This window comes from Aythya ferina, assembly GCF_964211825.1.
Source record: "Aythya ferina genome assembly, chromosome: 15".
In the NCBI taxonomy this organism is placed as follows: domain Eukaryota; kingdom Metazoa; phylum Chordata; class Aves; order Anseriformes; family Anatidae; genus Aythya; species Aythya ferina.
Window position 1 is genome coordinate 13,166,259 of NC_140314.1, and position 23,748 is coordinate 13,190,006.

General features: G+C 57.6%; 1 protein-coding gene across 1 annotated transcript; it reads left to right on the forward strand.

The window, feature by feature from the left end:
- Window positions 1-690: 690 nt before the first annotated feature.
- On the forward strand, window positions 691-23,410 carry PPL (periplakin). The gene is made up of 22 exons (XM_084537443.1): window positions 691-864; window positions 7,279-7,378; window positions 7,607-7,761; window positions 8,151-8,271; window positions 8,735-8,860; window positions 9,064-9,105; window positions 9,213-9,374; window positions 10,318-10,425; window positions 10,838-10,933; window positions 11,823-11,945; window positions 12,611-12,757; window positions 13,239-13,390; window positions 13,667-13,764; window positions 14,338-14,495; window positions 15,254-15,432; window positions 15,514-15,652; window positions 16,538-16,731; window positions 17,316-17,466; window positions 17,764-17,847; window positions 18,289-18,405; window positions 19,106-19,198; window positions 19,830-23,410. Exons 1-22 carry the CDS (start codon window positions 803-805, stop codon window positions 22,512-22,514), a joined length of 5,292 nt encoding a protein of 1,763 aa, XP_084393569.1. The 5' UTR covers window positions 691-802; the 3' UTR covers window positions 22,515-23,410.
- Window positions 23,411-23,748: the final 338 nt, after the last annotated feature.

Here is a 23,748-nt window from a genome sequence, read left to right on the forward strand (position 1 = left end):
AGCTACAAGCATGTATTCAGCCCTTTAATCCCACATGGGCACAAAATCCCGGGATAAAAGAGCCAGAGCCGTTCCTAATTGCTGGCTGCTGTGCACCCGTGAGTGGGTGAGCAAAACCTCTTAGGTGGCCGGGGGGCAGCCACCCCACTGCCCTCCTGCCTGCTGCGTGGGCACAGCCCTCGGGGAGGGTGCAAAAACCCAGGGCACCCACGGCCCCACTCAGCGCCCTAAGAACAGCAGCACCCAGTGGTGCTGGGGGTGCTGAGTCCCAGCCTCCATCCCCAGCCCCTCACTGGGAGGGAGGCAGGGGTTGCATCGATGGGAAGGTGGCCAGGGGGCGAGGGAGGGAGGGGATCGTGCCCCGATCTCCGGGCCGCCCCCCCGCAGCCTGCCCCCAGCACAGGGCATGGGCGGAGGCCACGAGGATGCTCAGAGGCCGGAGAACCCCCCAGGAGGAGAGGCTGGGAGCTGGGGGTGCCCTGCCAGCGGCTTTCGGGGGGGGCTACGGGGAAGCCGGGGAGGCTCCCCGGGGGAGGGGACCGCGGTGACAGGGCGAGGGGCCACGACAGGGAGCCCCCGCCCGGCCCCGCCCCGGGCCAGCCCCGGCCGTGCCCCTCGCCCGCCGCCCCGGGAGGGCAGGAGGCAGCCTCCAGCCTCCCTCCAGCCTCCTTCCAGCCTCCCTCCAGCCTCCCTCCAGCCCCAGCCTCCGCCCCGCCTCCCGCCGCCGTCCCGGCTCAGAGCCTCCCGGCGGCAGCGGGCCGAGAGCTGGCGGAGCGCGGCGGCGGCGCCGGCCGGGGACGCGATGCACTCGCTCTTCAGGAAGCGCAACAAAGGGAAGTACAGCCCCTCGGTGCAGAAAAAGAGGTGAGCGACCCCCTGCCCCCCTCCCCTGCCCCGCCGCCCGCCTGCCGGTGCCGAGCTGCCGGCCCCGGGGGGTGCTGAGAGCCCCGCTTGGGGTCGCGGCCACCGGGGCGCCGAGGTTGGTCCCCGCCGCGGGGCGGTGGCTGCTGCCCTCCCCTTGCCATCAGCTCTTTGGGCTGGCGTGGGGACGAGGATCGGGTGTGCCGGGCACAGAAAGGAGCAGGGCTGGACGTGCCCGTCGGAAGGACGCAGTTAAAATAATAAAAGGGAGCTTCTCCTCCCCGCGAGGACGCACGGCCGCGATCCACCGCGCGCTGGGGCAGAGGGGACTCTGCCCAAAGAGCTTCTTGGGATCGATTTGGTGATGGGATCGATTTGGTGTTGGGATCGATTCGGAAGATGTCAGGTTCGGTTCAGAGCAGCAGCCTCCCTGTTCCTCCCTGCACCAAGGAGGGGTCCCCAGAGGGGACGGTGCTGCCCTGGCCTGGGAGCCCAGGGGACCAAATGGGTCCCCTCTCTGGGGCCAGGCTGGCTCAGGGGTTGCCAGGTACCCCGTCCCAGGAGGAGAGGGGCGGCCCCGAGCCCCCGATCCCACCGCCGGAGGAAGGTGCGAACGCCCCGCTGCGTCTGCGGAGGGCTTGGCAGGGAAAAGCACCGTGCCTGGGCCCACGGCTTGGGACCCCGAGCAGCGTCGTGGTGCCGGGAGAGGATGGACGTGGGCACCTGCCCCACCATCCCCACCCCTGGGCTGGTGCCTGTGCCCTGGGGTCCCCGGCTGCCAGCTGGGGTCGGTGCCCGCAGCCGGGTGCGGTGGAGGTTGGGGCTCGGGAGGCCGCCCGCCCTGGAGGCTGTGGGGCAGAACGAAACCTCGTGTTTCGGGCTGGGTTGTGCCAGCTGGGGAAGCAGCACGGTGCTGGGGCTGGGCCCCCCTCCCTCCCTGCAGCCGGTCCGTGCTTCCCGAGTGTCCACGCACAGCCAGGGGGGGGGCTGCGCCCATTATCCCCAATTTGTTAATTCCTGCGTTGGAGTTTACAAACACCTGGGAGTCTGGGGAACACTCCCCGCTGTGGGGAAACATCCCCGCCATGGGGAAGCCGGCGTGGGACCGGTTGAACCACTTGCAGGAGAAGGCAGTGGGAGAGGAGCAGCTCCCGCCGCCCCGGCCCGTGCTCCAGGCGCTGCCAGGCTCCCCGCCAGCGCCCGCCCGTGCTGCTGGAAGAGCCGAGCAGGGCTGCCAGCAGCAGCCGAACACCAGGCTGTGGAAACGGGAACAGGCATTTCAACACCGTGCGCGCCGTCCTGCCTCGTCCCGTGCTCGGAGAGGGGCTGTGGGGTGGGCGAGAGCTGAGCTCCAGGGCAGGGGACGAGCCCCGAAGCACCGCGGGGGTAGCACGGCGCTGACCGAGGGCTGGTTTGGGGAGCACCTCCTGCAGCGGCTTGCACCCTGGTCAGGAGCTGCTGTCCCCGTCCCTGTGGCTTCCCCAGAAGTGGCATTAAACCCTGCAGAGCCATGGAGAGGCAAAGATGATTTGGGATGCTCAGGGTGAGCTGGGCTCCCTGGTGTGCCCGGCCTCGGCAGCACCCATTGCTCCCAGAGCACGTCCCCAGCACCCAGCACCCTTCCCTCCCCCACCGTGCAGGAGATGCTCCTCAGCCCTCATTTTCCATGGTTCTGTCTTCCCGATGCACAAGTGGACAGGACCAGGGCCCAAGTCCCTACACAGAAACATCCCCATCCCCTCTCCATCCCTCCAAAAAGAGACGGGAGGCAAGGGCACCATCCCCAGGAGCCTTGTGAGAGACCCAGCTGCCGGGGCTGGATGTGCCAGGAGGGGCAGGGCTGGGGGTGCAGCATGTAAGTGACTTTTATAGCTAGATAAAAAAGCATTTTGCTGGGTGAGCGGTGCTTGGAGGAGCCGAGCGCTGACCAAGTGGTGGTGCCAGTGGGGTTGTCCCACGCCCCTAGGAAGGCAGGATACAGACGGATGGGGGAGCCCCCCCAGTCACCCTCCCTGGTAGCCTTCCCATGCTCTGAAACCAGAAGGTGGGCTCCTCTCTTCCATGGAGAGCTCGGGAAGCGTAAAACACGGGGCGGCTGCGGGATCCCAGGAGACCCAGCACCCTCCTGCCCGGCCCGGCCCTACCTCGGGGCTGGTGCTGGAGGCTCGGCGGAGGCCCTGGCTGCGGGGCTGACACCGATTTCTGGAGGCTGTTTTGCAGGGCTGGAGTCAGCAGTAATGAATAGACAACCGGTGAGTCAGGGAGCTGCTCTGTATTTATAGCGCAGCGAGCCTCGCCATCGCCTGGCCTATTTTTGCTTTAATTTCCATGCACATTACAATAATATATCGCCATTAATTCAGGGGAAGATAAACATAAGAGCAACAAGCTGGGCTCAGCCTGGCAGCCCTGCTGTCCAGCTCCGCCCTGACGTGTGCGCTGCTCCCAGCTCTGTACCAGATTCCGATCTCTCCCAAACCAGCGTTACGCTAGCTGAAGCCCGGCCCCTTTGTCCTCTGCTCCACCACAATCCCGTGCCAACACAGCTCTGAGCGGCCCAGGGGCATTAAGGAGGGGACACCGCACACGGGGGCAGCTGCAGCCTGTGGAGGAGGCTGGGAGGGTTTCCCAGCACAGCCCCCAAGCTGTCAGCACAAACGGGAGCTCTCCCGGGGACCACGTTCATCCAGCACAGTTGAAACTCCACAAAATGTCCATCTGAACACCCTTAATTAGGGGTGTGGGTGAGCTCCCCTCCTCGTGTGAATAAGGAAGCAATCAGAGAAGCCAAAGGGGCCACCAGGCCGGCTGTCACCCTGCCCATGTCCAGGCACCCGCGCCGCGGGGAGGTTTGCTCCAAGCAGCTTCAAGCAAAGGCACAGCCTTGGAGGGGGAGAGGGGAAAAAACAAAAAACAAAAAACAAACGGGGAAGAACAGAGGTCACATCCCTGCTAGGGAAGGAGGTGCAAATTTCGGCACAGGTCAGAGACCTGAGCGGGTGCACGGGCTTTTGCTCGAGCACCTTGGTCGGGGTTTGGCAGGCAGACCTTGAGCACCCTAAAGGAACCGGGCGTTGGTGAGCCGAGCTGCAGCCCTGAAAAGCAAATGCAGACGGTGTTTTGTGGTGGGCTGCGAGGCTCTGGAACGTGCTGACAAGGCGAGAGGCTGAATGTGTTGGTAGGGGGCGGTGGGCAGTGACGGTCCAGGCTAGAATTTGTCTTGGAAACCAGTGCCCCTCAATGCAGCCTCCTTGGGAGGAGTTTTCAGCAGCCAAGTTTCTGCCTCCTCAAAGCAATCACCGTATCACTCTGAAAAGCTGGGGACAGGGGGTCCCCTGCTCCACGAGATGCTCACGCACCCCAGAGGAGTCTTTGGGCTCTTTCCACTGGCACTGCAGGGGAACACCGAGCACCTCCAGGCAGCTCTCAGTGAAGCTGGAAGCCTCCCAAGCCTGGTGAGCCACAGCAGAAACATCTTCTCTCCCTGAAGAGCAAGAGAACGGCTCCAACGCTTTCCCTGATACAAGTTTCATCAACAGATGCTCGAGTGTGGAGCAGCTGCCTCCTCCCTGCTCCCCAGCTGTGAGAAACCCGGAGCAAACCCTCCCCTCGCCCTGGAATCATCCCCGCTCCTTCGCCCTGGCCAGGCCATCCCGCGGCCTCTCTGAAACAGCAACAGGGCTTTTGTCAAACGCAGCTTTTCATGAATGCTATCATTTTTTCCTCTGTGACCAGAAAAGTCCTTGGAAATGTTAAAGTTCTTCAGAAATGGCAAAGCCAGTTTTTCCAGGGATTTTTTTTTTCTTTCTCCTTTTTCAGGACAAAGCCCTCACTGTTTGGGCCTTGCCTCACCTTTTTCTCTGCAGGCTCCTTGCCATGCCCAGGTCCCGGGCACCTGGGCCAGGTCCCCTGGGAGGTTTCTATCACCTTTGCCCCTCCCAAAGCCCCAGAAGGTGCCAGCCCTGCCAGGCTCTCGCATGAACTGGAGACAGCAAACCTCTCCTGCTGCCTGCACTGGGTAAGGCGATGCCTGGAGAGCAGGGTGATGCCCACATCGCACCAGAGCGTGCTCCTGCTCGCTGCAAGCAAGCGCTGTGGAGCCTCTCTGCGTTTCCTCTTCCCTGCCCAAGCACTGCACCTGTACTTCAGCAGCAAGCTCTGGATTATTGGGCAAACCGTCTGCCCTGGCACAGGAAAATGGGGCACATCTCACCCCAGTGCATCAGCCCCATGCCAGCTGTCCCAGTGGGGCCGTGAGGATGCTCCTGGCAGAGGCGGTGCCCAGCTGAAGGCTGACAGCTGGGTCCCGATGCAGGAGATGGGCTGTGCTGATGCAGAGCCCTCCAAGCAAGCACTAAGGCCGGGGTCTGCAGTCACCAGATCCCCAGCAGCAGCTTGGAAAGCCTCGGTTGATGTGCAGCATTGCCACGGATCCCAAGCCAGCCCTTGCTTAACGTTATGTCCTTCATACAATTTGGAAGCTTCTTCAGCACAATCAAAACCAGAGCTAGAAAAGCTCCGAGCCTCTTCAGTCGGTTGGGATGGCTTTTGCAGCCACGCTATCAATCCACTCAAACCCCAGAGATTCATCCCCGGGCTCGCTCAAAGACACAGGGACTGCATCAGCCTCTGTGCAGCCAGGCTGCCCGCATGGGGTGAGCCGGGACCCGGCAGCAGAAGCCAACGCTCGCCCTGGCAAGCAGCGGTGACAGACACAAGCCACCACCCCGCTCAGCACCATTCTGGTGATGCAGCTTCTATAAAAAGAAATATCAGCACAAACCCTGCCCATGCCAGAGCTTCTCGGGGAAGCGCAAGCTTCCGTGGATCTGTCAAACAGCACCAGCCTGCAGGGGCGCGGCTTCAGGTGGGGAGGAACAAGCCTGGGGCTTTTTTTTTTTCCTATTGAAAAAGGCAGGATGGGTGGCAGGCACCTGTTCCGAAACTCAGCACCAGTGCTGGGAGGAATTTGGCCAGACCCAGCTGGCCAAGCTCTTCTTCCCCAGCACCACATCGGAAGGGCTGTGAGCACCGGAGTATCCTCACCACAACCATGTGTGGCCCCTGAGGACCCTGTACTGTTCCCAAGGGCACATGTCCGGGGATGCCACCACAAAGTCCTCCCCAGGGACCAGCTGCTCACACTGTGCTGGGGTGGCCGAGCCCCCAGGAGGGACCAGGGGCTGCTGCAGGAGCCCCCAAGCAGCCAGGACGCTGCGACCCTGCCTGGACCCCATCCCCCTGCCCTCCGGGGAGCAGCTTGTGCAGGAGCCACAGGGCTCCTGTAACGGCAATTAGCATTTCCAAGCGCCGTATAAAGATTAATTCCGCCACCATGTAATGAGGTCATTAAGGCTCATTATCCCCACTCGATAAATGATTGGGATCGGAGCGAGCCAAGGCTTCAGCGATGGCTTCGGTCCACAAGGCAAAGCAGGCACGGCCAGGCTGCAGCCAGCTGTGGGCTCCGCCAGTGCTTGGGGGCACAAAACCGGGTGCTGGTGCTGTGGATGATCACTGGCCCAGCCCCACGGGGCGATGCCAGCAGCTCTGCGGGGGAGATGCTGCGGTGCTCCAGCCCCAAGTGCCACTGCTCTGCCGGTGGGGCGCGGAGCCAGCCGGGACCTCGCAGCTTCTTGGCACGCAGCGATAATGCAGCCCAAGTGACAGAAGAGATGAAATGTTTAAAATAACCACGGCAATGAAAACACAGTGGCACGGGCCGTTCCGTGCATTAGCAGGAGCATTTGCTCCAGCTCAGCCGTCTCTGCTGGGCACAGTTGGCTGGCCCCGCGCAGTCCCTCGCTGACGTGAAGCAGAGCAGGCGGCCGGCTCTGCACCTTGCCAGGGAGAGGCTGGCACCCCCCTCACCCTGCGCACGCAGAGGAGGGAAGGAGAAACCCTGCCTAGCAGGAGGTGAAGTGCCCAAGCTCAGATGCAGCCTGCGCTGCCCCGTCCCCTTTTATTTGGTGTAAATTCCGTGCACCTCTTTGCAGAGCAGATGTCTCCAGAGGGAGGCAGGGCTGCTGCAGGCAGAGCGCTCCGTACGAGTGCTGGGGAGGGCAAATGCTGCGTGGAGGGGCTGGGGGTGCTGGGGCAAAGCGACTGGGGACGGTGTGTAGCTGAGCCCTGCGCTGCGAGCGGCCCTTCTGCTCCTCGTGCCAAGGGAGGGTCGGGCTTGGCAGCGGCATCGCTCCCATTGCCGCCGCGCTGGGAAGGCCCCGGCCACCGCCCCCCTCCTGGCAGAGCGGCGTTTCGGAGTGTTTTGGAAAGTGTTGGAAAGGCAGCAGTGAGTCACGCGCAGCTGCAGCGCCGGGCGGGCTCGGCTGGCCCCCGGCCATGTGGCAGGGCCGCAGCGTGCCAAGAGCAGCCCCCCACGGGGCGACGAGCTCCTCTCCCTCTCCTCTTCCTCCCCAGCATCTCCAGCAAAGAGCTGACCGAGCTCATAGAGCGCCTGCAGAAAAATGCTGACCAGGTGGAGAAAAACATCGTGGAGACCGACTCCCGCATGCAGAATGTGAGTACAAGCTGCGGCCCCACGCCCACAGGCTCCTCCAAGCACGCAGACCCCCTTAGGGGTGGCAGAAGGGACCCAAAATTTCCTCCTGCCCCCCAGCCACCCCGCCCAGCGCTGCAGCCCAGCAGCATGGGTGGGGGACACCGTGCCTGGCACCCACCCCACAGCGGGCTGGATGCTGCCGCTGTCCCCTTTGTGATCATTTCTCCCCCCTCTCCGCCTGCCCAGGACTTGCACAAGATCAAGGCCTGCCAGCAAGCTCAGTACAAGGAGCTCACGGCTCAGAAGCTCACCGAGTCGGACAAGCTGCTCTATGTGCTGGATGGGGACGCGGCCATTGCCAGGCACATGAAGCACCCCCAGGGGGACATGATCACAGAAGAGTGAGTACTGGGGGGGGGCACAGCCCTCTCCGGGGACTCGGAGAGACAGCAGCCCCCACGCACACCCTGCAGCCATCCCTGGGCACCTATCGAGCTGGGACCACTGCTCTCCAGCTGTGGATAAAGTGCTGGGCAAAGCACATTGGGGCGACATCTGCCCCCTGCCCCGAGCTGGAGGCGTTGCTGAGAGCCTTGGCAGGGGACAGGCATGCAGAGCCTTTGCCCTTTTGCTCCCCAGCTCGTTGCTCAACGCCTGCCCAGCCAAGTTACTTGGCCAAGGTCCCCAGGGTGCTGCCTCTGCCGGGGCTGGCAGGGGATGACCTCCAGCTAATGGCAGGCCCGGTCCATGCTCACGGGCTGCATCCTACCTCGTCCTTCCCTTCCCGCAGCATCCGGCAGCTGAAGGAACGAGTGGCAAACTTACGTGTGAAGCACGACCAGATCTACAACTTCTCCCTGCAGCACATTGAGCCCCAGGTCAACTGGTCCACGGTGATCGAGGAGAAACAGGTACTGAGGGGGGCATCAGTGCCCCTGCCTGGGGTCTTCTGTCCCAGCGTGTGCCTCTTGGCTCCCATCCTGCTACCACACTGCTGGTTTCCCAGTAACTGCCCGGCGGTCACGGGAAGGCTGCTGCCAGGGCCCCCCTTGCCTTCTCCTCCAGATGCTGGAGGCTCGGCCTCTTCCCTGGCTTGCCACCCCCCAGCCTCCACCTGCTTTGGTCCATGGTGCACGGTGGTTCCCAGCAGTGCTGCTGCATCACCTCCACCTCTCAAAACCCCAAACCCAGCTTGTGGTGCCAGGATGGGGGAGCACAGCCCATGCCAGCCTCTGTGTCCCTCAGCATGAGCCAGCAGAGCCTGTCCAAGCCCAGCGCCGCTCCTGTCCAACCTCTGGTGGCCAAGAGGAGCCAGGTTGTGGCCACCATGCCCCATTGTCCCGTCCTTAATTTCCCCCCCCTTGTGTGCTGCAGGACGCGCTATGTGGCAAGGGCTTCGGGACTGACCTGCCGCTGGTCAACAGCCAGGTAGAAGAGCACAACATCTTCCACAACGAGGTCATGGCCATCGGCCCGCACGTCACCAAGGAAGGCACCAAGGTCAGCTCGGCCACGCCGTGTTGGGGTGGGGGGGGACAGGCAGCTGGGTGGGTGCCCAGCCCTGCTCCTGACCTCGGAGCTGAGCATCCTGCACCGGCCCTAGCTTAACGAGGAGGCAAAGGCCATAAAATCCCCATCCCCATCCCTCACCCACCCTGCCTCAACCACCCTCCTGACTGTCGCCTTTCTCTTCCTGTTACCAGGAATACGTGAGCGACCTGCAAACCAAGTACCAGAAACTGCTGGTAGGAGACCCCTGGGATGGGGGGCTGGGGAGGGGACGAGCCCCTCGCAGCTGCGCTGTGGGGTGGGGAACGGAGCGCGGGGCTCAGCTCTCCCCTTACCCTCCCAGGCCAGCTCGCAGCAGCGGCAGCAGGACCTGAACGCGCTGCAGGACTACATGCAGCGCTGCACCAACAAGCTCTACTGGCTGGATCAGCAGGCGAAGGACCGCACGCACTACGACTGGAGCGACCACAACCTGGACTACCCAAGCCGGCGCCGCCAGTACGAGGTGGGTGCACGCTCACCCCTTCTGCCTCGGTTTCCCCACTCCGTCAGGGAGCACTTCGAGACCTCCAGGGGACAGAGCAGTAACGCCGGTCCTTGCCTCCCACCAGAAATAAAGCAGAGAGGGAACCCGGCAGTGTAACCACTGTAGGGCCTACTTACTTATTTTCCCTTTCACTGAATAACATTTAGTTTCTTCTCCAAGTCTTCTCTGCCTTTACGAGAGAGGTGATGTTTATTAACATCACTCCTGGGGGAAAATATTGCAAATTAAATTCTATCCCCGATCTGTGTTCTGTTAGCTAAGGTGTTTACTCACAGCACCTATTTGTCTATTCAAAAATGCCAGTGCGTGTGCGTGCCTGAATTTTGCACATGTAAATAATTACATATTTGAGTAATTCTGTGACATAGGACATACATTACACACCTGTGGTGGGTGATAGGGGAATGTTTTATGAGTTCTTACACAGAAGAGTGGGTGTCTCTTGCACATCATGCCACTGCCAGAAGAAATCACGTTGTGACAAACACTTCCTGGCCTCCCAGAGCAGGTTGTTCTCCAGGCAAACAAGTTGTCAGACACGAGCCATAATCAAAACTTAAAATGGGTGGAAGGAACCAGTAATTTCAGCACTGAGTTGTCACGATGCTCTCCTTTAGCTCAGTGTTAGCTTGGCAAAAATCTCACCTTCAGCGACATCTGCAAGGAAAGGAAAAATGAAAGCTGCAGTAGGGGAACACCGTGCTTTTGGTCTTGTTCGGGCCCTCACAGCCAGGATTAACCCAGGGTCCCCTCAGAATCATAAGATCATTAAGGTTGGAAAAGCCCTCCAAGATGGTCCAACCATCCCCCTACCACCGTCACCCACTAGACCATGTCCCTAAACTCCACATCCAACCTTCTGGTGTGGGCATCAACCAGCATCCCGCCTGTCTCCTTCCAGAACTTCATCCATCGGAAGCTGGAGGAGAAGGAGGAGGCCATCAACAAGCTGCACGCGGACGGGGACCAGCTGCTGGCCCAGAACCACCCCGGGAAGAACGCCATCGAGGTGAGCGCTGGGGCTGCTCTCCAGCCCCCTGGGGCACTCCAGCGTGGGACCTCCAGCGGGAAATACCTGCATGTGTGTGGGGGTCTGGGGGAGTGGGGAGAAAACCCAGTAGCTCTTCCCACCCTCCCCGTTCCTCTGGTGATTGTCCTGGGCCAGCTTCAAGGGATAAATTGCGTTGTCACATTCCACCTCCGATGGCAAGGTGAACATCAGGCTGTGGGACCTGCTGCCTCCTTGCCCACAGTCCCATCACAGCACCCCAGCTTTGGGCTAGCTTTATGGCATTGCTGCCCCAGCTCTGAGCCAGGAGCCTCTGGGGGGGGCTCGCAGCCCCTCGGGGTCTGGTTGCTTGGGGCGGGTGCTGCTGCTTTTGGCCTGTTACACGAAGCACTGAGGCCGCGCGGTGTTACAGGCGCACATCGAGGCAGTCCATGCCGACTGGAAGGAGTACCTCAACTTCCTGATCTGCGAGGAGAGCCACCTGAAGTTCATGGAGGACTTCCACAAGGTACCAGAGCCTGGGGGCCACGAGGCGCTGCTGGGCCAGAGAGATGCCAGTGCAGTACTTGCTTGGCCACAGCTCCTCATAGGATCATTAAGGTGGGAAAAGCCCTCCAAGATCATCCGGTCCAACCACCCCCCTACCATCATCACCCACCAAACCATGTCCCTAATCACCACGTCCAGCCTTTCCTTAACACCCCCAGGGACGGTGACTCCACCACCTCCCTGAGAAACTCGCAACCACCTCCCCACCCTTTCTGAGAAGAAATTTCCCCCAATTTCCAACTTTTGCCACCTCGCCGCCCCCCGGGAGCGGAAGGGCTCTGTGTGGGACCTGCACCTGCAGCACTGCCTGCGGGAAGCGCGCGCGAGGGCCGGGTGCTGCAGACAGATGGCTGCCCGATAAACCGCATCTGGCAGCCGGGGAGGCTCCGCGGGGAGCAGGTCGGGCCGGATTCCTCTCCCACAGCCTGGGCGGGTTGAGGACGTGACGAGGCTCCTGCCAAGGTGGAAGCGGGGTGCCCAGCCCAGGCACTGCCTCTCGTGGGCGCCTGCTCAGCCCCCGCTGGGAGAAGCCCCCCGTTCTGCGCTGGCACTGGGGACAGCACCACCCTGTCCACCTGGAACCCAAATGGAAGGCGGGGAGGGCAGGGAAAGCTGCACTGAACAATGCAAAAAGCAGGCTGCCCCATTATTTTTGCCTGCAGCAGTCTTTCCCTAGCTCCCCTGTCGCAGACAGCAACTCCTTGTCCTTCTCCATGCCCTTGTGAGGCTTTTGCTGCCCACACCGCCTGGCTGGGGCGTTCCTGCTGCGGGCACCTCTAGGCTGTGCCTCTGCTCCAGCAGGGGAGGGATTCTCTGGGGATTTCACCGGGGATTTCACCTTTCAACAGTTTCAGAAAGATGCCAAGGATGCCCAGGATCTCTTGAAGAAGGTGGATACAGACCTGGACCAAAAATACAGCCCTGAGTTCAAGGACAGATACCAGCTCGAGTCGCTGCTCAGGGAGCTGGATGTGAGTACTGCTGGAGGCAGGACCAGGGGGTGCCGGAGCATCCCCATGACACCCATGGGTGCTGGCCCTGCCAGGGCAGGCACCCAGCCCTTGCTGCTGCCTCCCTGTGTCCAGCTCTTCCCCCTCCTTGAGCTCGAGATTGCCTCTCCCACAGCAACGTAATTGCTCACTGGGCTGGTTTTTATTTGTTCTCTCACTGAGCCGGTGCTCGTTAAGGGCGGGAGCATAATTAGACCCGCTGCTGGAGGAGCTGGTGGGATGAGCTGTGGGGTCACCTACTGGGACCTGTCTGTGCTGCAGCACATCCCGGGGTGTCAGGAACCCCCCCTCTCTTCCCAGCCCAGCAGCCGCTGCAGGATACCCCCCTGCACAGCCAGCTACAGAGCAACCCCTGCAGAGCCTTTCCAAGGGGCTAATTAGAGCTAATTGCTGGGGATGGGGCTATCCATAGACTACACAAGCAGGAGATGCCTGTGGCTGGTGCCACAGCACGGTGACCACACAAACACAGCCCCCGTCCTCAGCCTGGCCCTAAATGCAGCGGGGGGTCATGCTTGGCAAAGGACCACAGCAGCCATGGTATGAACTCTTCCCCAGCTGGGAGGGTGCAAAAGCTCATCCCTCTCCCTCCTTCCCACATCTCTTTGGTTGTTCCTCCATGCCAGGACCAGGAGAAGGCCTTGGACAAGTACGATGCCGTGGTGCGGTCGCTGCAGGAGCGCAGCCAGCACGTCCTGCCCCTGCGGCACCGCCGGCAGCCGCCACCGCAGCCCGTCCCCGTGGAGGCTCTGTGCGAGTACGAGGGCGAGCAGGTACCAGCCCGCCGGGGGCTTCTCGGGGGTGCCAGGGCCAGAGGTGACACCCGGTGAAGGAACGGGCTCTGCAGGGACAAGGCGAGCAGGTTGTGCAGCTGGGGAGGAGCGGGATGGGGCCAGGGGAATGCAGAGACACGGTGCCTGTCACACCCCCTCCCTGGTATTGCGACAGCTCGGCCCCATCACATTCCCACACCGGGATGGTGACGACATCCAGGCGTGTTTCTGACCAAATTCACTCCCAGCACCATCCCTCTGGTGCAGTCAGGGCACATCCATGTCCCCAGCACCCAAGGGTGCTGTCCCTGCATGTCCCGGCCCTGCTGTGAGCAGAGGCATAGCTCAGAGCCGGGCACTGCAGGGAGGGAGCAGCAGGGCAGGAGGTCTCTGCACAGGGCAGATGCTGGGTGGTGCCGCGCGTGGAGTGGGGTGGGAGGCACATCCTGACCTGTGGCCACTGCCCGTTCCTGTCCCCTAGGGCCAGATAACCCGCGGAGCCCACTACACCCTGCAGAAGAACAGCGGGGACGTCTGGGAGGTGACAGACAGCACTGGAGATGCCATCAGCGCCCCGGGCGTCTGCTTCATGATCCCCCCTCCGGACCCGGAGGCGGTAGCGCTGGCAGACCAGTACGTGCAGCTCAGCCAGGACAGATCCTTCTGCTGCCACCACAGCCTCTGCCCTCCCCATCCCTCCATCCACATTCCCCTCCTCGGGGGGGGGGCCATCCCTTTGGAAAGTGTTCACAGGAGCGAGGGGTGCAGGCAGGCACCTCGGCTGCCCCCCTGCCACCAGGCTGCAGGGCGCCCCTGGTTGGGTTTCACCCCCCACCTCCGCAGCCAGGACGGGTGCTGGGGGGCGAGGGGCCGGCTCTGACCCCAGCCCCGTGCTGTCCCGTTTTGCAGAATCGCTGACAGCTTCGTGAGCGTGAAGGAGAAGACTGCCAACTGCAAGAACATCCTGCAGCAGCGCTACGAGGGGCTGAAGGCCGACAGCATCGGAGGTGCGGCTCTGCCTGGGCAGCCTTTAGCTCATCCCTCCCCAGGCACTAGAAGGGGGGGGCTCTGCCTTGTCCCCTCAACCACCAACCCCGCGATGCTGTGACACTCATCTGCCCAGGAGATGAGGGTGGAGCACAGCACACACACTGCTCCAAACCCCAGGATTAGAGCAACATCAAGGTTGGAAAAGACCTTCAAGATCAAGTCCAACCATGAGCCTGACCTCCTGAGTCTGATGCATAAACCCTATCCCTTAGTGCCACCTCCACTCATCCCAAATACCTGCAGGGAGGGGGACCCCACAGGAACAGGACAGCCCCGTCCAGTGCTCCCTTGGGCTCTTACTGGTGGCTGGTTCACAGCCATGGCTGAAATGTTGGGCTGCTGCTTGGTTGTGGTGAGAGGACATCACCAACAGCTTCCCCCCTGTTCAGGGTCCCCAGGCAGCTAGGACACGTGTGGGGCTGGAGCAGCCAAGTTGTAGTCACAGCGGGCAAGGAGCCAAGGAGGACATGGGTTTTGTTCTGCGTGGTGGGACTGAGCTGGCTCTAACCTGCTCCTTTCTCCTCACCCAGACGCTGCATCAGTTCAGGGCCGCCAGCTCCTGGCAGGGCTGGAGAAAGTACACAGCGACCTGGACAAGCTGGAGAAAGCAATCACAGCCAACCTCCGCCCGCCCCTGGAACAGAGTCGGGCTGTGCAGGACAGCACCGAGCGCTCCAAGGACCTGAAGGTATGAAGCAGGGGGGTGGTGCTGCACGGGGACCCTGCTCCAAATGCCAAGGTCACCCCCAGGGGGCTCCGTGGTGGGCTTCAGGGTGCTGTAGGTGCTCCTGGAGCATGAGGGCATGGAGCAGTGCCACCACCACCAGCAGCTAAAGAAGAAACACAGCCCAAACACTTAAGCTCCAGGGCACTGCTTCTCCCTGTGCGCAGCTCAGCACCTGCCCCGCTAGGCTCCAGTGCTGTAATGTCCTGCTGCCTTCCTCTCCTCCTGACCCCTAATTAGGCCAGGCTCCCTGCCACAAACCTCCCTTGTTTTAGGAGGAAATTCGGTTCCTGGTTACATCACCGGCCAAGGGCTGTGTCAAAAGCCAAGTGCCACCACAAGTGAAAGCAAATTGCTCCAACTGCCTGCAGCGCTCGGCTGTCCAGGCGAGAAGTCATCCTTCAGGGCGCAGAGCCCAGGGGTCCAGATGAGCCCAGCACATTTCCAGCAGAGCTGGAGCTGCTGTGAACCAGCCCTTCCAGCCAGAGCCACCTTGTGCCAGCACGTCCTAAGTGTTAGCGAGCTTGCCCCAACAGAGCTGGATACAAACTCGGATAGAGAATATCCTCATGCTCTCCACGGGCTGAAGGGCACCGGCCACCAAATGCAGACCTCAGCCCTGCCCTCCCTTCTTGCATCACACGGCTGCAGGTCAGCCGGTTTCTGCTGTAGCCACCAGGTCCTGGTTCAGTTGCTACAAAGGTTGTGTTTTTCTCCTGCAGAACATTACCAATGAGGTCCGTCGCATTGAACCAGAGAAAATGAGGAAGATCCAGGAGTGCGAGGTGTTCATTGAATCCGTGCCGAACACTGGCAGCGCCACCTTGGTGAAGAACAAGGTGGAGAACACCACCAAGAAGTACGAGCGCGTGGTCCAGCTGCTCAGCGCCGCCCAGGAGAAGTAAGTCACGGCCTGAGCCTGGCATGCTGCGGGAAACTGGTGCAGGTGTGCTTCAACACCTTTGCTCTCGTGTCCATGCAGAGTTGAGGTGGCCACGCACCTCGAGAAGAGCCTCCAGCAGGGCCGAGACCTGCTGTCCACGTATGAGAACAAGCTGGTGACAGATGACACTGTGCCAGAGGATTTGCGCGTGATAGATCGCAAGAAAGAAGAGCTGCTGGTGAGTGCCATCTCCAGCCAGTTTTCTACCCTATTGCTGTGCTCCCCACACAGAAACACCTTCGGAGAGCTGTGGGAGTTGCTGCTCAAGTCACAAACGTGAGGCAGCAGGTGAAGGGACAGGCTGCCCCAGCTGGGACCTCACCTGACTGCAGCGATGCCCACAGCTGAGCAGAGGCAGCTTCTCCTCAGGTTTCCTGCCAGGTGTAGCTCAGCAGGTGCTCCCATGGGAGGAGAGGAACCTATGCAAAGACCTTAAACACAAACCGTTCCCATCCCCAAAGCAGAAAGCAAATGCTGGTTGAGTATTTCTGATTTAACTAATGGGCAAGCAGAGTAGCAAAAGATATGGTGGTCTGGGGAAAGCAATGCAGAGGCCTGGTACAGAAAAGGGCTGGACCTGTCAGCGTGCTGGGAACAGTTATCTTGGAAAGGAAAACCTGCTGACCTGGCAATCGTTCTGCTAGAAAGGCCAAGAACTGGGCCACAATTTCACATCCTTCTTCAGCTTTTTCATCAAGGCCTTGTGTTTAGACTGGCATGCAAGGGCTTTCACAGCTCCTTCCGGAGCTGCTGCACCCACAGGCACGGGGTAACCCGGGGGGCTTGCAGGAGGAGCACCCAACATTTCACACACAGTATGCTTGCTTCTAAAGATTAACAAAGAAGAGAGCTCACTTTTCTCCCCAGCTGGTTTACCAGGCAGCTCTGCTTACAGTTCAGCTCTAACTTGCTTTTCTCCAGAACTTGCAGCACTGCTGCAGCTCAGCCAGTCCTTAGCATCATCTGCAGCTCCAGCACAACAGCTTGAGTCGAGGGGGAGCAGTGATGAAAGTCTGGCACTTGTGCAGCTCCAGAGAATTTCTCTCTCCTGCTTTTTCCACAGGCCATGGGCTCCGAGCTCCAATCCAAAAGGTTCCTGCTCAATGAAGCAGAGCAGAACTTGCTAAGGACAAAGACGTGCTCCAACACCCTGGCCAGCAAGTTCCAAGAGCACTGCCCTGACATCGAGCGGCAGGAAGCAGAGCTCTACAAACTCAACCAGCGCTTCAACAACCTCAGCAAACAAATTGACCACAGGTAAGACTCCATGACAGCATCTAGCTAGAACTGGACCAGCCTGGAGAGCTGGGATATCTACAGTAGAGCAGCATCTGGAAGAGGCATAGCACAGTCTAGGAACAAGCAGTTGCAGAAGTGCTTCCAGGGAGGACTAAGGAGGAAGCAATAGAGGCTCCTGGCATGCACTGGGTAGGTGTGGGCAGCCTCTAGGAGGAAGTGCTCTTGCAACAGAGATGGGGACTTTGGCAAGAGCAACTACATTGGCCACTGTGTGGATGCAGTAAGAGTGCCTGAGCTGTCACCACCCACATCTGCCTCTGCCCGGATCATGTCACATCTTGTACCTTCTTATCTCACTAAAGGCTTACACCCAGTATTCAGCATCCTCCTCGTTCTCCCTGCAGTCGCCCCATGACTCCTTTCTCCTTTGATTTCTGCTTCCTTTTATACCAACCACGCGGCACCAATTCCTGCAGAAGAGTGGGGTGGAGAACAACTGGCTCAAACCTGTGTCTTCAGGGAATGGGGGAAGGGGAAGCGGGACCTGTTTGCAGAAGACAACAGGTGTGCTAGTACTGACATTCAGCTGATTTCCCCTACAGAACGCAGACCCTACAGAAAGCCAGGAGTGCCTATTCCAACTACCGCACCAACTATGACAAGATCAACCAGTTCCTTTGCAACATACCTAACTACGAGCCGCAGGAGACAGACAACATCCAGCAAGTGGAAGTGAAGCTGAAGAACCAAGTGGTAATTCTTCACAAGAACCCTGGGCTACATGGGGGAGAGGAAAAGGAACACAAAAAGATAATTAATAGATTTAGACATCTTCTGCACATAAAATGGAGAAGTGTACAGACCTGCTGGCTTTACCTATTTTTACATTGTAAGGTCCCATTCTCCTGTCTGTGACTTGTTTGTATGTAGCAAAGCAGCTCTAGGAGGTTGCAATTCTCAGTGTTGTAATTCCAAAGGCAACCCTCACAAAGGCTTAACAAAGCTTTTGGGCTTGGCATTCCCTCTGACATGCATCTCCACACATCCTAGGCGCTCCTTGGTGACATCGCAAGCAAGGAACAGGAGGTGCAGAAGGTCTCCACCACAGCTCAGCAATACCAGCAGGCAGTGAAGGTAAGAACTGCAATTCTGCCAGTGGGAGAATTCTTCACGTCCTACAGAGAGCTGCCTAAAGAAGGCCTATGAAGCCTAGTGCCCTTGCCCAGACAGCTGAGGAGCCAAACCCAGGTGATGTGTGCTCTAACACTGAGACAGCCTGGCCGTAAGCCAGGGTTTGCTGCCTGTGAAAGGAGGGTTTCCACTCCACGCCCACTATCGGTGTGGTACCTGGCAAGTCTGGGCACACAGCTCCGGTCACTGGGCTGCAGGACAGGCAGCACCCGCCTCACACCCTGCCAGGACATTCTGCCAAAGCACTCCAGGTCCCCCTGCCCTCAGCAACTCGCCCAAACCCTGGGCCAAGGGAGGACATCCTGAAAGTCAGGGTCCAGGAGGGATCCACTCACGAAGGGGACCCGGTAATCTCACCTTTCTCTTGGGAACCTCTTCCCACAGGACTACGAGCTGGAAGCGGAGAAGCTACGGTCCATCCTCGACCTAGAGAGTGGCCGGAACGGGTACACAAGCAAGAAGCCCAGGCTCCAGTCTCCAGCCGCAAAAGTAAAAGAAGAGGTAACTAAGCAGTAGCCTACAGAGAGCTAAAGCAGATGACAGCTTTATAGGACCAACAGGGATTTTTCAAACAATTATTTTACAGTCAGCAGCCTTGGCCCCATAGGGGACTGCGGGGGAGGGCAGAAGACCAGGGGAGGAAGGAATTTTTCATCATTCTGAGGCCATTGATTTCTGGGGATGGAGTGGCTGGAATGATGGAGGGAAAACACCAGATTTAGCACTTCTTTCTGAAAGGAAGCACTTCCTTTTCCACAAGCCAAAATCCTGAAAACGTTTCTCCACTCAAGACTTTCAACCAGGGAGTGAGATGTTGCTGCCACAGACAGCATCCTAGAAATAAATACTTATGGAGAGGGCAGGGCACAAGCCACGTATTTACGCTGGATCTGTTTGTGTAAAACCCATCTCAAACTCATCCTGCCTATCGAGGCAAGCAGCCAGAAGTGTCCACCTGGTTCTTCCTTGGTTGGATCTCTTTTTGCAAGTCTCAAGTAGGAAACATTCAGTCTAAGGAGGTGAGATTACTGTAAGTGTGCACACGTGAACAAAAACCGCCCATCCTCCCCCAAAGCTGGTAGGAAGGGTTTAGAAAAGCACCCAGCATTACTGCTCTAGGGCCTGGCCATTGTTTCTGTTCAGCAAGTCTTGACCAAACACCTCTGGCTCCATCTTGGCTGAATGCATCTTTTTCTCGTAGGAAGCTGTTCTGGCAGCGAAGTTCACCGAAGTAAATGCTGTGAATAAACAGAGGCTGCAGAACCTGGAATTCGCTCAGAACCTCCTGCGGCAGGTAACTGAGGGCCAGCCAGCATGTGCTGCGCGTGGGGAGGCTCGGGAGGGTCAGCGTGCTGTGGCTATTGGCTTGGGTCTCTGCTTGCAGCTGGTAGATGGATACGACACAGCTCCAACAGGCTGTGGCAGTATGATCCTGAAAGAATATTTGTGTACACGATATACACGTGTTTTTGCTATTACAAGTTGAACTGGAAACAAATGTAGCTGGATTTCCTGCCCCAAAAGCCCATCAGCCAGCAGACTCAATCAGTTTGCCAGGAATTGGGCACACGACCTCTCTGCATTTTCCAGTCCCCACAGCAGTATATTCCCCTCATCCTCAGAAGCTCCATGTCATTTTTAACACTTCCTTTTTGCCCAGGCCAGAATTTGTGTCCCTCATGGCTCAAAGCTTTGCTCTGTCAGCAACTGGCATCACTGAGAGCAATTTTCAGGCTGGAAATCCAGAGAGCAGCTCAGGAGAAGCCTGTTTGCCAATGTGCTCTGTTCAGTGTTGGCAGCAGGCAGCCTCCATTAGCCCAGATTAACATCCTCCTGTGGTTTTGTTACAGGAGGCACAGAAGATAAGCACCGAGTATGATCATTTGGTAATATTAACTACACGCTTTTTTCCCCCCCAACAACAGCAACCAGATGTTCAAGTAACGCAAGAATTTGTCCAGACCAAGAAGTCTGGAAGGCCCATGGAAGAAGTCTGGAAGTTGAAGAAAGAGCTGGAGGATGAGACGCAGCGTCGGCAACAGCTGGAAGCCGAGATCAAAGCCATTCAGAACAACATTGTCCACCTGCAAAACCAGAAGCCCCAAGAAACGTTAGTTAAGAAGGAACTGGTGAAGAAAGTGCCTGACCCCCAGCTGGAGGAGAGCTTCCACAAGCTGCAGCAAAACCTAGCGGAAGAGCAGCGAAAGAACCAGGTGCTCCAGGATGAGCTGGAGGCCCTTAAAATCAGGCTGCGTGTTCTGGAGCACGAGAAGAGAGAAGGAGGGCAGGAGTACATAGTGAAAGAGGTGTTGCGCATTGAACAAGACAAGGCTCAAGCTGATGAAATCCTGAGGCTCAAAGAAGAATTGGAAGAGCTCAGGAGGCAGGAAGGAACCAGAGAGAATGAGGTCAATATGCTACGCCAACAAATCGCTGTGCTGTCCAGCGAGAAGAACAAAGAGCAGGAGAAAGTAACGGAGAAAGAGGTGCTGAAGCTGCAGAACGATCCCCAGCTGGAGATGGAGTTCCGGATGTTGCAAGAGAACAAGCAGAGGGAGAGTGCCCTTAGGCAGAAGCATGAGGAAGAGCTCAGCTTCCTCCAGGAGAAGCTCAAACGCCTTGAGAAAGAACGGGCCATCGCTGAGGGCAAAATTACTGTCAAGGAGGTGCTGAAGGTGGAGAAAGACCTGACCATTGAGAGAGAGGTGAACGAGCTCCGGCGCCAGTACGAAGATGAGAAATCCAAGGGTCGTTCCAACGAGCGGGAAAAGGCTGAGCTGCTCAGGAAGATCCAGCTGCTGGAGGAAGAGAATGCCAAGGTGGTTGTACAGGAGAAGGTGCGTGAGATTGTGCGCCCAGACCCTAAGGCGGAAAATGAAGTTGCCAACCTCCGTTTGGAGCTGGTAGAGCAGGAGAGGAGGTACCGGGGTGGTGACGAGCAACTAAAGAGCTGCCAGAATGAATTGGCTGCTCTGAGGAACAGAGGGCCACTGGTAGAAGTCAAAGAAGTCATTAAGGAGGTCATTAAGTACAAGAACGATCCAGAAACTGAAAAGGAGCTACAGCGACTCCGCGAGGAAATCATAGAGAGGACAGGAGCAATTGAGAGAGCTGACCTTGAGATCTACCAGCTGAAGCAAGAGATCCAAGCTTTGAAAGATACCAAACCTCAAGTGCACACAAAGGAAGTTGTTCAAGAAATTCTGCAGTTCCGCGAAGACCCCAAGACTAGAGAGGAGGTCGAGTCCCTGAGAGTGCAGCTAGCAGAGGAACAGATGAAGCACATTGACCTGGAGAGGGAGCGGCTACTCCAAGAAGAGAAGGTAAGGCAGAAGGAGGAAGAGCTTTCCCAGGTGAAGGAGAAAGTGGTCCAGCAGGAGGTAGTGAAGTACGAGCAAGATCCTGCCCTGAAAGCTGAAGTCAACTCCTTCTCGCAGAGCATTGAGAGTGAGCTGAAGCAAATTGATTCCCTCCGTGAAGAGCTCCGCAAGCTGCAGAGGAGGAGGTCTGAGCTAGAGCGTCAGCTGGAAGAACTCGAGAAAGAGAGACAGGCCCGCAGAGAGGCGGAACTGGAAGTGCAGAGGCTGAAAATTAGGTTGAATGAGTTAGAAGAACAGGAGAGAGAAACAACAGAACGAGTAACTGTGAAACAGAAAGTGATCCTTCAGCAAGATCCCCAGCAAGAGAAGGAGCACTCCCTCCTCAAGCTGGAGCTAGAAGAAGAAAAGCACCGGAGACAAGTCTTGCAAACTGAACTGGAAGCCCTGAGAAAGAAGCTTCTTTCTTTGGAGAAGATGGAGGTCAAAGAGAAAGTGGTCTTTTCAGAGAGCGTCCAAGTGGACAAAGGAGACACGGAGTATGAGATTCAAAAGCTGAAAAGCAACCTGGAGGAGGAGAGCAGGCGTAAGAGGGAGCTAGATGCAGATATCAATAGGCTCGAAACCAGGCTGTCCGAGGTGGAATTCAATAACTCTAAGTCATCAAAGGAGCTAGACTTATTAAGAGAGGAAAACCACAAACTACACCTTGAAAAACAGAATCTGCTGATGGAAACAAGGAGACTGCAGTCAGAGATTGAACTCACGGCAACAGAAGCTCGGGATTTGAGAAACATGACCCACATGGACAGTGGAATAAACCTGGACTCCAGATTCCAAGCTCTGGAAAGAGAGTTAGATGAGCTGAAGCAGTTATCCAGAGAAAAAGATGCAGAGATCGAGCAACTCCAGAATCGCCTCAAGACGGTGGCTATCAAGAGGGAACAGAGAGAGAACCACCTGAGGCGCTCCATTGTGGTTATTGATCCCGACACAGGCAAGGAAATGTCTCCAGAGGAAGCTCACGTGCTTGGCCTCATTGAATGGAGCCTGTTTGTCAAGTTGAAGAGCCAGGAATGTGACTGGGAAGAGATCTCAATAAAGGGTCCCAATGGGGAATCCTCCGTGATCCTCGACAGGAAATCTGGTAGGGAGTTTTCAATTGAGGATGCCTTGAAGAGTGGAAGGCTGACCATGGCTCAGTACAACTGTTACCTCAACAAGCAGATGTCGATCCAGGAGTTGGCAGTCTTGGTGTCCGGAAGCAGTTACACAGCGCTCCCTCCACTCTAGAAACTTTTCTTAAAAGCAGCGAGTCAGAGCCGCGCCTCTTGTTAGACTACCAGATCACTGCAAATCCTTGCCCTCCTCTGCGTCTTCCGAAATGCTAGAGCCTCTGCCCCAGCCATGCTATGAAGCCACACTGCTTGCTGTCATATGCTGTGGAAAAGCACCGCCAGTAGTGGGAAACACATTTGGCAAGACTACAGCCAAACCTTCTCCCCCTCTTCAGCCCTACCTAATCACTCAGCCTAACGAAAGACAAGAAGTGAAGTACCTGAAGTCCAAAGACTCAGCAGAACCTGCAGTTTCTTCAACATATAGTCACATAGTCACATAAAGAGCTGTGTACAGCAGACATAAGAGAGACTAAAGGTCAAGATGACTCCGAGATGACCAGCAGGAGCTGGTTGTGTCAGCTACATGTTGGTAAGCCAGGCAGTTTCATTGTGGACATCTAAGTGATGAGATCATCCCCGGAGAAAACCGGCTCTGTAAACACAAGGCGCACCGTACATCTCAGTTCCTTATCACCTCAACACCACCTTTTTGTTCACCTAAGTGCCGATGCTGGTGGGGAAGAGTGAAGCAAAGCACAGTAATTTGATGGCGTCAGCCCTAGATCCAGGAGGAGTATTCATATACCAAGGAGTTCACCAAGAAGTACGTGAAGAGTCAGCAGCGTTGCCGAACACAAGATGCTGGTGTAAGTGTAAAGCATGCAACTGTAACCAAACGCAGAGTGCCTTCGAAACACAGTTGGCTTACCTCATGGCAAAAAGCCATTTGTGCTGGTATTTTACTGAATAGAGGTACATGCAGCTACACGTTTCATTTACTTGTGTAAGGGAATGGGAAATAGAGGGGAATTCTATTTATAGTACGAAATAAAGATGCAGTGGTTCCAATCAGAAGTTTGTTTTCCTTTATTATGGCAGTCTCTTGATCTTTGGCTTTGCAGGAAGATGTCATTTCAGAGTCAGAATTAAAAAAAATAAAAATAAGACTGTCCATTTCAGATGTTGACTCTTTCCCAAGAGGGAAATTGCTGAGCCAGCATTAGCTGGGACTAATTAGCAGCATGAGATGGTAGCGAACTGCACCAGCAAATGGGACTGCAGCTACAGGAAGAGAGAATTATTCAGGGACAGGACCAGAGGCTTCCATGTCTGGAGCACACTTGTTTCCTTTTTCTGAAGTTCTGCTTTACCAGGGAACACCTGCCCTCCCTTCCAAATTCTAGGCA